The 12,665-nt window shown below is 37.3% G+C and overlaps 1 protein-coding gene across 1 annotated transcript in view; it reads right to left on the bottom strand.

The window, feature by feature from the left end:
- LAMC1 (laminin subunit gamma 1) overlaps positions 1–12,665 on the bottom strand; it is a 58,989-nt gene that overhangs the window by 22,601 nt on the left and 23,723 nt on the right. The window contains exons 12-18 of the mRNA XM_044674900.1: positions 12,305–12,526; positions 12,002–12,190; positions 6,036–6,281; positions 4,827–4,980; positions 4,018–4,160; positions 2,956–3,134; positions 2,545–2,701 (exon numbers count right to left, since the gene is read on the bottom strand). Of these exons, the coding sequence (XP_044530835.1) occupies positions 2,545–2,701; positions 2,956–3,134; positions 4,018–4,160; positions 4,827–4,980; positions 6,036–6,281; positions 12,002–12,190; positions 12,305–12,526 (1,290 nt within the window). The remainder of the gene's footprint in view (positions 1–2,544; positions 2,702–2,955; positions 3,135–4,017; positions 4,161–4,826; positions 4,981–6,035; positions 6,282–12,001; positions 12,191–12,304; positions 12,527–12,665) is intronic.

The following is a 12,665-nucleotide window of genomic DNA, read 5'->3' as shown; positions in this document are numbered from 1 at the left end:
ATGTCCATTATCCCAGAGGTTTGATGGGAAGGAGGTGGAATGCTGCTGCTTCCAAGTACTGTCCCTCAAAAACCTCCCAGCTTCTCTACAATCGACAAAATGACTTAGACAAGAGTAAAATGTATAGATCCCTGTATTATAAACAGGTGAATATAGGTTATAGAGAAGTATAGGCTATTAAAGGAATGATAACATATTCTTCTTCCAAGACTCTTAAAAAGTGATGTTTGAATCAGGTTAATGATGGAAAGGTCTATACTGATACCACAAATGGGTACACCATTAGCTGTTAAGGGCAACCTGCTGTTAAGTAAAATATTTTTCTTAAATAAGAGAATCATAGATCTTTAAGTGAAATAGACAGTATTTGTTTAAAATTTCTTCTATATTTAAGTCATAAAATTAATAACAAACATACAACAAAATAAAAAAACTAGAGTTAAACTAGGCCACTATTAGTTTTTTCAAGTTTCTAAAAATGAATCTCACAAAACAGTTTCTGGGCATTTGTACAAAAAGCAAACAAACTGGCCAAAATCAATAATAAAATTCTCTTACCAGAAATGTTTTATCTACTCCTAACTTCCCTATGAATTCAGTCACTGGGCTCAGCTTAAAGTCCAGGAGAATAGCTGAGCTTTGTACTGGGTCCAATAGGTTTCTAAGAAATCTTTACAGCATACCACTATCTTCTACCTAGATATCCCTTGCTTGTCCCCAGTTTTTCTAACCAACATCCTTCCCCACCAATCTACAAAGAAATCCTAAATCTATGATTGCAAACGAATGGCATGAAAAGCAGGACTGGGGGTGGGGTGCCACTCCCTTCCCCCTCTCCACCACACTTGCCCACCCCTCTGCCCAGCAGCCCAATGGAAGCATTTACTCCCTCCCCTGAGCAGAGTGCTCAGCCCATTCTCTCCCTTTCTCCCTCCCTGTCTAGAGTGGAAGGGTTGGGAGGGGAAGGACAGACATGATAGGGCACAGCACACAGCCTCTAAAAGGTTCACCGTCATTGTCCTAGATGCTTTGCTTTCAGGGAAAAAGATAATCCCTCTAAGGAAAAAGTGGAACACCTCAAGGATGCAAATTATTCCTAATAATGACAATGATGAAAATCCCTTACGAGTGCTTCTTTACATTTTACAGAGTATTTTTACACCTGCCATCTCATTTGGCTCTCACTACAACCCTGTGAAATACGTAGGCAGATACCATAGTGCCTTGGATTTTTACCTTTAAATATAACTTTCATTTCAGTGCCTTTAACTCTTCAGATTTATCCTTCTAGAGATGTGCTAGAGATGTGCATGTCAAAATGGACGAGCATTGACAATTTATAGAATGTAAATGACTGGAAAACTGAAAAAAAAATCTGTTTTACCTCTGTTTCCTCCTTGCCAGTATAGGGCCTTGGAACAAAATAAACAGTGAATTCCTTTATCTCTTTATCCTATAAGTTTTCATGGGGAGGAATTACATCCAACTTCTGTTACAACACCCAAAGAACCTCATATCAGGTAGTGGGCACTTGTGAGTTGCCCCATAAGTTCCTTATTATTAGGAATCATTTTGCACATTTTGATATATAGGACTCTCCCCCACCAAATGAGAAGAGGCTCACTAACAACAGCTCCTCTCAGCAAAGAGGAGACCAGGGGAACAGATGACCCAGAAGATATTCCCAGGCTAAACATTCGCAAATGGAAAAGGAAAATAGAATGAGGAAACAGCTTTTAACCTCACTCATCAGGCTCTTTTGTTTTGTTCAAATGACAAGCTCAAGCCTCTAGCTGAGGCACCCCAGCAGGATGACAAAACTAGCTGACAAGCATTTGAGGCCCTCCCTGCAGGAAAGAAGCACAGTTACAGCATTGTGGCAGTGCTGGACAAGTGTTGGGTAAGCCCAAGGGGTGCTGGGAAGCTGAGAACCAGCCATGACAGACCCAGAATAGCCAACAAGGAGAGTGGAGACATCCCACAGAATTGGGGGGAGAAAGGATCAAACTGAATCCTTCCATTCTGACCTCGCTTTCTAGCTTTATTACGCCTTACTCCTCTTTCCCTCTCTCCATCCAGTCATACCAGGTTTCTCTCTATTCTTCACACAGGATTCCATCTCCTCTCCCTATGCCTTTGGTACAGTTGTCCCTTGGACTTAGAAAGCACTCCTTCCTTAAAGCCAACTCAAAGAATCTCTATTCCCTTTAAGGCACTCCTGCACCATTACCCTTCCAAATTCCCCCAATGGCCTCCCATTCTAACAACCTTCTATTTGAATTTATCTAAATATCTTTATAGATGCACATATTATCTCCAATAGTAGAATGAAAACTCTAAGTAAGATTATTTCATTCTTTGGGTTTATATCCCCAGTGTCTCTAGCACAGAGGAGATGCTTAATAAACATCTGCCAATGAACCCAAGTTAAAAATTTTTAAATTTACTACTGCACTTATGAAATTCATAATATATCATATTAGCCTTAAGCAATAAGTAAATTAATCAATTGGCCAGTCCAATGGAGCCACCAGTAACACCTACCTTTGATGTCCTGGGCCTCACTCAGTAGGTCCATAACATCTCTCTCTGCAGCCTTCAGTCTGTCTTCAAAGGCTTGATCCGTGACTGTTTCATCTCCAGTTCCGAGGTTTGCTATAAGGTTTTCTAACTCCTGGAGTTTCATGCGATGCTCAGCAACCTCAACAGATTGAAGGAAAAAAATGAGGGCACAAGTGAAATGCCTTCTCAGGCATCCTCCTAGAGATATTCCTTAAGACAGTCTCTCCCTAGTGCTTGCTGTCTCCTTGGCAGGTGTACGATGAAAAAAAAAATGACATGCAAACTATATACAGCTACTGGCCCATCTTGCAGAAAGCAGTATGCAAAGAGAGTTAAAATGTTTTTCTACCATTAAACAGTAAAAGTTGTAAGAAGGCACTGCTAAAGACTTACTTTATCTTTCACTAGTCTGTAGCATGCAGGACACTCCTGGCAGCCAGGCCAAGATCGATTATAGAAATAGTTTTCTTCACACTGGTCACAACGATTTCCCACAAAACCCTCCTTGCATTCACAGCGGCCATCATCTTTGCACTGGAGGGAAAGCGAACCCTCAGGGTGACAATCACATGCTGCAGAGCAAACGGAGAAAGACTCAATCAAAGCAGGAATAGGGCAGGAAGAAGAGAAGAGGCTCTCTCTGAACAGAACTCTGCTTATCAAAAAAAGCCTGCACCATCATTCTTAGTAGGCACTGCCTCTAAGAGACCTACTTATCAGATTTAGAGTGAGAACATCTGCCCGGCAGGTAGCACAGAAACTGAGAACAAAAACAATGTTTGAGTGCACTGGGCACCCCATAAGGTACAGTAAGCGGCGTATCAGCAGGAAGAAAGTCATTCCATTAAATGCTCTGGGGCATTTCACCTTGCAGAGACACCTCCATCCTCACAATTCCTGTTTTCAATGTTTCCTTACTAAGTAGTTGAGAAACTCAAATGAAGATGGAGTTATGGTATAATTTATGATATGTTTACTAATATTATTCCCTGTCTGGGTCAGTAAGAGATGTAACATTCCAGAAGAGAACTACAAGAATTTAGAAAGCATCTTGTAACATGGTTCCAAGGACTTGTTTATGTCAAGGGAAGAAAGATTATTATAATTAGACCTGCCCCACAAAAGCAACCGGAATGAGAAACTGCTGTAAATAAATCGACAGAGTCCTATAAATAGCCTGTCTAAAAAGAGGTGATCAATGAAAAGTTTAATTTATTAGATAAAAAGTAAAAGCAACCAACTGCAGATAATAATGCGGGAAATGGAAGAAAGAAAAAAAATCATTATATAGTAAATGTTTTTAACTCTCTTGACTTCTAAGAACAGGAAATATAATCATCTACCCAGGGAAGACTTTACAGGTAAAGTCTTGTGTTGGTAAGGCAATTAGCAACAAAGAATAACAAGATAGCAACAAGTAACAGGATAGTTAAAATTGGACTACTGATCCCTTACGTTTGCAGCCTTCAGGTCCAAAGCCAAAGTGGTTGGGTTCGCACTGTTCACAGCGTTGACCTGTGATGCCTGGCTGACATTCACACTGGCCAGTGCGGATATCACACTGGCCATTGGTGGAACCTAGGGCATGACAATTACATCTAAAAAAGAAAGATAAAATACATCATTTTGTTTTAGACAGAAGAAAAAGACTGAATAAAGTTTTCTAAGCATACAAAAGAATTGTCCTTTTCTACTAGGAGAGGACAAATACTACTGACTGGGAATCAAATTCTCTTGGGTAAAAAGGGTGACAAATATTAATGAGTTCTATGCAGAATTTCTTTTTAAACCCTAACATAAACTTTAACCTTTACCCCATCAAAATCACATGTGGATTTTCTTTTTCTTTCTTGATGTTAAGTATGGATCACTGAAAAAAGAAGGAATATTGCCAATCAATGATGCCTTGCACAAAGTGAAAGCTAAACAGACATTTATGGTTCCAATTCAATATAGTTTTAGTTCATTCACTTATAAACCATCACCTCCTAAACATAGGGGAAAATACTATAACTATGGGATAATGATAATAGTTAGCATTTGTAAAGCACTTTGCTTATGCCATATAATTTGACCCTCATAACAACCCTGTAAGGTAAGCACTATCCTTTATCCCCATTTTACAGCTGAAGAACCAAAGCTGAGAGATTAAATGATTTGTTCAAAGTCATGTAGCCAGTAAACTCAACTCTACTTGAATCCAAGTCCTGCACCTTAGTCACAGAACCTCCTGAGAATGCTAACAAGGTAAGGTTCACTATTACCTCTCACATCCTCGTCCACTTTGAAGATTATAGAATCCAGGATCACAGGCACTACAATCCCTCTCAGTGACATGAGGAAGGCACTCACACTGCCCAGTTACTTGATTACAGGTAGTCTGTTGACTCACAGTACCATAAGGATTACAATTACAAGCTAAGGGATAGAAAAATGAATGCAGATTAATTGAGGAAATGCTATTAGGAGGGGCTGTAGATAATCTCCTTTATATGAATGGAAAACTCATTCTCTGGTTATCCCCAAATAATCATTCTTCCCCCTGCCATTTTCTTGCCATATGACTTACTGCTATGAATATATCCACCACACCCCAAACCTAAATGCACCAAGATTTTGTTGGAACTATAATCAAATCATCATTGCCACTGTTACCAGAAAATGGGTGGACCAAATCCCTTAAAGTTCCACTCATCTCCTCTGTGGCTTCCCAAATGAAGACACTCCTTGCTCCCTGGGACACTACTCACTCCCTTTATATGTTGTCTTAAGAATGTGAGCTCCTTGAGGGTAAGGACACTACTGCTTTTTAAATTTGTACAAATTTGTATTTTGTATTTGTATGGATTATATAAATTATAAATTATGTATTATATAAAATATTAAATTTTATATGTGTATAAATTTCCTTCTTTCCTTCACAAATTTATCTTAAAGTCTACCAACACAGTCTGTGGACCAAGCAATCACAATACTTGAGAGACAGCAGGGGAGAAAGGAATAAGCATATATATATATACAGAGAGAGAAAGAGAGAGAGAGAGAGAGAGAGAGAGAGAGAGAGAGAGAGAGAGAGCGAGAGAGAGAGAGAGAGAGCGAGAGAGAGAGAGAGAGAGAGAGAGAGAGAGAGAGAGAGAGAGCGAGAGAGAGCGCTCATCCTATGTGCCAGGCACTCTGCCAAGCATTTTATAATTATTGTCTCATTTGATCACACAACAATCTTGGGAGATTAATTATTGTTATCACCCCCATTTTACAGCTGAAAAAACTGAAGCAGGGTTAAATGATGTGCCCAGAGTCACACAGCTAGTAAGTGTCTTAGGTGAAATCTGAATGCAGGTCTTTCTTGATTCTGGGCCTGAAGCTCTACCTACTGTATCACCCAACTCCAGAAAATGAATCAATTTAAAATGTATAATGATTTTATGTCCTTTCTTTATGAGGTCATCAGGCTCCAAATTGAAAACTATTACCTTTGCATTTGTCTACTGGGTTGGGGGCCAAGGGATTCCCAAAAAACCCATCTTTGCAGCGATCACAATAAAAGCCAGCAGTATTGTAGATGCACTTCAAGCATTCTCCAGTTAAGCGGTTGCAATTTCCAACTGCATTGGGATCAATGTTGTCACTGCACTGACAATGTCGACAAAGTCTTACAGGGCCATTTTCACCAAGGGGGTCTCCAAAATAGCCATCATCACAAAGTTCACATCTTTTACCTATAAAGGAAAGAAACCAATGTTGTGGGTTGGGGTGGGAGGTAAAAACAAGTTTGTCATTTTATAAAATTCTCAAGTTTCATGTGCCAAATGGCTATTAAATATTATGACCTAGTTATTAGGTGAAAGGAGCAAAGTCTGTACAAAGCTCACTAAATTCTATCGATTATGCTACTGATAATGAAAGAATTAACAACAATAGCCAGGGAGCATTTCTGCTTCTTCAGTAGGGATCACTTCTTCAGAGGAAAAAAAAGTATACTGTCTTAAGCTTTTATTCTAGAATGATGTTTTGGTTTTTTTTAAGACCATCTAGACCAGTGATGGCAAACCTATGGCATGGGTGCTAGATGGCATCGAGAGCACTCTCTCTGAGCATGCAGTCACCTGTGCCTCCCCGACCCCCGCCACACCTGATGACATTTTTTCATATCTGCCGTCCCTCTGCATAGCAGCCCAATGGGAGCTCATAGGGGGGAAGGTGGGCAGCTCACAGGTGGCAGAGCTTGGAGCAGAGCAGAGTGCTTGGGTCACTCCCCTCCCCCTCTCTATACTCACTGAGGACATTCCTCACTTTCCCCTACCCCTCCACCCAGCAGCCTAATGGGAATGTTTCCGCCCTCCCTTGTGTGGGGTAAGATGCACCCAGCACTTGATGTAGGGGAGGGGGCATGACACACCATGAGGGCGAGGGTCCTGTCACTCCATCTCTATAAGGTTCACCATCACTGATCTAAACCAGAGGTTTCCAAAGTAGAGCACACAAGATGTTTTACTATGATGAGGTAAAATAATAGAAATTGCATTTAAATTTTAAATTTAAAAAGTAATTAGATTTATTAAGCATTTACATCAAATAGAGGCAACACTTTCATTCCATTTGTCTGTCACCTAATCTTTAAGGTATGTGAAGTTATTAATAGCATCTTTACTCATTCATTCACTTTTAGCATATTGCAATGTATTACAGCTTGGGTATACCCAGCTAAGTGGAATTATAAGTCCTATTATCTAATGTTAAAGAGATTTTCTTAATCTCTCCCTCTGTCTCCTTAAGAGGCAGGAACAGACAGATTTCAAAGTAAGAGCAGTAGAGCTAAGAAGAGAACTTCAGGCTTCTGTGAGTTAGTTAGAGCTGAAGATTCTGTTACCTAGGAGACAAGATATATAAAGAAAGAGACAGTTGAGAGTTGGGGGACTTTTGCCTCTGGATCCCTAGAGAGCAGGAGGTCAGTCAGTCTGTCTTTGCCTCTGTGACTGATAGTTTTTTACTACTGCCAGTGGGAAAAACAAATTTAAAGAGTTCGTAGGTGGTAGATGTTTATTCATTAGCATAGGTAGGTAGATAGTTAATAAATTTCTAGGTAGGCAGTGTAGGTAGTTAGGCCTGGTATTTGCCAGGCAGAAGAACCTGTCCTCAAAGACAGTCAGAATGGAGTTTTTTAGAAATCTTAGTTAGGATTAGGAATTTAGGTATAGTCATAAGGTATTAATCTCTCTTTCCTCCTTTTTATTTTCTATATGTACTTCTTTTCAAATCAAACTAAGTCTTTTATCAAAGCACTCTCACTTTTGTCAAAATTCCTATCAAATTAACCCTTAACACTAATTTTAACTAAATTAACCTTCACAAATGGGGTGGGTGGTATAAAAAGATTCCTGCAAAGGAACCATGTATTACAAACAATATTAAAGATGGGCATGCAAGTGAATGAGAAAGTGGCAGAAGTCACAATACAAAAGACAATACTCTGTCTAGTCTCATTACAAGGCAAAAATAAATTTCTTTGGCTACTGTAATCAAGCATGATGTAATTAACTCACCATCAGTAAAGCTTGCCGGTCAAATGATCCACTTGGAAAATTACTGTTATTCTACCTTCATTTTAATTTTTTATTTTTATCAAGAAATTCTGTTATGACAAGGTAGTCTATTTCAGCCCTCAAATTCAAAGTAACCAGAATTTGAAATAGGGATTTATATCAGCTAGGATCAATAATGAACCTCTCAACTCTAGTATAAATTAGGCCTTCAGATATTAGGTAATGATAGTATGAAACCATCTTAATTAGTAAGGTATTTTAAAGTTAAACTTTTGTTGGTTGCCAAGAATATTGGTGCTACATAAAAATTCTCATATTTTCAAACTTCAATTTGAAAGTTGAATTTCCTGGTCTATTTCAATATATTCAAAAGAGTCTCACTGGGCAATGAAGCCATTTATTTAAAAAATGTAATACCTTCCATTTAATGGTACCTACAGAGAAGATGCAATTTTATTAGTGAAACTTAAACAAAAACTTCTGCCTAACTGGTGGATGGGAAAGAAAAATGAGTATCATGACTGAGGATAATTAATGATACATATTATTTTGGGATTTATGTATCTTTAAAATATCTTTTTTACAGTTATGACATCCATTTTAAAATGAAGCTAAATTTTTGAGTAGCTCAACCTATCAAAAAGTGTTAAACTAAGATTTTGCAAAATTAAGGAAGCATAACTTGATCATGTTGCCCTCACTAAAATTATTAATAATACTGAAAATGTTTTTTACCATTAATAAAAATGAAATTTATTTTAAATTATTCTTTACTATACCTTTTAAACTTTTCAAATATTATTTCTAAATAAATACACACATAATTTTTTTATTGATGGGGTTCATGTTTAAAAATTTAAAACTTTCAAGAAAACTGATTTAGACCAGTCAGCAAATATCAATAATGTCCTGCTGCCTATTTTTATATGGCCCTGTGAGCTAGTAGTATGTGTCTAAGGAAAGTGTCCAAGGCCAGTTTTTAACCCAGGACCTCTGGTCTTCAAACCTGGCTCTCTATCCACTGACCTGCCCACCTGCCCAGTTTTTTATATTTGAAGTGAAAAAAAGTCAAAGAAGAATTATACTTCATAACATAAAAATTATGTAAAATTCACATTCCTGTGTCTATAAATACAGTTTTAGTGGCACAAAGGTACACTTTTGTTTGAACTACAGCATATGTTGTATGTGTGATATCTTCACACTGATGCTCAGCCACCTACAAACAGCACTGTCGAAATCATAACTGGATGACATTTGAGTACCATTCATATCATTGTACCAGGACATTATTACCAGTTCATAACCATCACATCAAAACAAAAAGAAAAAGGTAGGCCTTGAATGTTGCATGTTTAAGACACTGCTGAGTATGGATTATTTTGTTTTCAAATTAAATGGCAAAGCATGTGTATATTATCATGCAAATTGCACAATAGCTATGTTAAAAGAATACAATCTATCTTACCTAAGCATTCATCATATTCCCAATTCATAGGAAAGCAAGTCAAAAGTATTAGAAATTTTGAAATAGACTACCTTTTCATAACAGAATTTCTTGATAAAAATAAAAAATTAAAATGAAGATAGAATAAAAGTAATTTTCCAAGTGGATCATTTGACGGGCAAGCTTTACTGATGGTGAGTTAATTACATCACGCTTGATTACAGTAGCCAAAGAAATTTATTCAAAGAAAATAAGTTTGTTTTTTGCGCTCAGTTAAATCATGTTTGTTGATTGATATCAATTTTTGGCAGTATCTAAGTAAAAAGATTTTTTCAAAGATGAAACAGTTAATTTCATTATAGATCAACATTAACAGAAGGATATTTGCAAATAATTTTGATAATCAGGAACACTAACCTTGAACCTCAAATTAAGGAAAATATTATTCCCACCAAAAAAAGAACTCCATTCTCCTCATTAGCAGATCTGTATTGCAAATCTTTTAAGTACTGAATTACTATAATATTTTTAATTTGGCAATAAAAAACTTGCAGAAATTTCTTTTTCTTCTTGTTTTATAAGTCCATCCTTGACTTTGTCTATCTATTGGCCCACAAACACTAAAATATTTATTTGGATCTTTACTTAAATAAATAAGTAAATAAATAAAGGTTTACCAGCCTCTGAACTGGAATCCCCTCATTTTCCAGAAAAGGACACAAATGTGGAAGCAGTGATATAGTTCACCCCACACGAGTCACAGAATGAAAGAGATATCAAGAGCCATCATGTCCTGGTTGCCAGGCCAATCAACTCTCTCTTTTACCACACTCTTGTTCACTTTTCTCTCCCTTACTAGCTCAGGCAGGGCTTAAAGTTCTCTTTGCACCTTCAGGGCAGAGATAAAACTGAAGTCTCCAAAAGGGAGCAGGTAAAAGTAGGAGATGCCCTCACACCAGGGGAAAGAAAGAAGTTAAAAGGTCTGTACCTTATAGTCACCTTAGAATAATTCATTCTCAGGTTCTTATTCTCTTGCTAAATTACATAGTTTAGATTATAATTTGAATTTAAAATAACAGATTATGTTATAAGTGAGAATATTTAATTCTATTTTTAAGCCTATAGGTATATCCCATGCAATACCACAACCAAAACACCATATTCTATACTGTGAAATATAAATAGGGCTGAGTACAACTTTGTTCCATTTGATTAAGTAATAATGTTAATGTTCCCAGAGCCTTCTCATGAAGAATTCTTTGCCCATTCTGCCATGTAGTTACAGCTCCACGCTCCACAGCTTTCTGTTGCTACTTTTACTGGTTCTATGCTTTCAATGTTAACAGTGGCCTTTCCTCCCTCTTTAGCATGCAAGGAACCTCAGAGCCTTTCTTCCAGGCCACAAATGTGAAGGTGAGGAAGAAGCCTGCTCCTGCTGATACCTGACAAAGCATTTTTATTTCCCAAAATTATGATCAGAAATATTGCTAATTAGTAAGTTTATTCATTTTCTTGGACCTCCTAAATATAATAGTTCTATTACTGATAATCAATGGTCAAGTATTTAACCACATTGAGCATTAAGAATGAGTAAGATATTGTTGTATATTCTAAAGAATCGGCATATATATGCGCATATATATATACACGCACATGTTATATTCCTTATAGATTATTTTCTTAGCTAGATGTTACTAGATTAGATGAGCCTTCTTTAGGCAAAAGGATTGAAATCAGTTACTTAGGATTCCATATAAAGCTCCATTTAAAAAATATCATCTATAAATGTACTTTGGGATCATAAATTTCTGATATCTGAGAATGAACTGACAGGTAAAAAAGTAATTCCGTATTTGTATTCCTGCTTTTTTTTTTCACTGACTTTCCACATACAGTGAATAAGATTGTGTCAGGCACAAAAACAGCTTAAAGAGGAAATCAAAAGTCACATGTCTAAAAAAATTACCAGACAACTAATTCAGAGTCCAAAATCACCTGAAGAAATAAAGCAGATAATCACTGAAGTTCCACATTCATTCTAGCAATTAGAAACCTTAGATAAGAAAGGCTTAATTTTATGATAAAATTGAAAGATTGCATATGTGATTAATACCCTGACTGATAACTGAAGGTGGCCTTTCTACCTTGATATACCCAACATGAAGCTTAATGCAATGAGTCCTGATGTATTTTCAAAGTAAACAATTCCAGAGAAAGTGTCAAATATTTTCAATGCTACCACCAAACCTCAGTATAACCACAGAAACAATAATTAGGCCTTACTCTCTTCAAATGATTTGGCATTTACCTAACAGATCTAAAAATTACTATAATAACCACATCAGTTCAACTAAGATATCTGAAACAAAAAAAAAATTTCCAGATAAAACCATAAACAATGTTGTGAAGAAACAATCTCAGTGAAGGCATTTAAGAGATGCAGAATTACCAGTGGTGCCAGTAGGACAGTTGGTGCATACCACCTCCTTTGTCTTGGGCACAACAGCACAACTTGAGCCTCCTGGGCATGGACAAGGTTGACAATCGGAGGAAGTACCAGCTGTTGAATCTCCATAGTAGCCATCAATACACTTTTCACAATGTGGACCAGCTGTGTTATCTCTGCAGTTACAAACACCTATTTCGAGGCAGGAATAATAGATCCACATAGTAAATACAACTTCCCTCCTTTTCTCCTCCCTTAAATAATAGAAAATTCATACTTTGTAACTGCACCAGATCACATCCTTACCTGTTTCAGGATCACAGGTCTCACTATGTCCATTACAGGTACAAAGCACACAAGGACTGTAAGGTCCAAGACTAGGTGTTTCCCTTTTGTATCCTGAGACACAGCGTTCACAAAACTGCCCTCCATATCCCATAGGACAGGTGCAGGACTCGACCCAAACTGCAGGGATCCCAGGTCCACGCTGAGCACTTGCCAAAGTGACATCATCCAAATATCCAGCACCTATGTATATGTGTAGGAGAATAAATCAATGAACAAAGAGTCACTTCTGTGCTATAAGAAATAATAAGCAGGATTTCAGAAAAAGCTAAAAAGATCTATAAGAACTGATGCAGAGCAAAAAAAGCAGAAATTGGAGAAC

Source organism: Gracilinanus agilis, chromosome 4, assembly GCF_016433145.1.
Source record: "Gracilinanus agilis isolate LMUSP501 chromosome 4, AgileGrace, whole genome shotgun sequence".
In the NCBI taxonomy this organism is placed as follows: domain Eukaryota; kingdom Metazoa; phylum Chordata; class Mammalia; order Didelphimorphia; family Didelphidae; genus Gracilinanus; species Gracilinanus agilis.
This window is presented reverse-complemented; position numbering and strand designations above follow the sequence as displayed.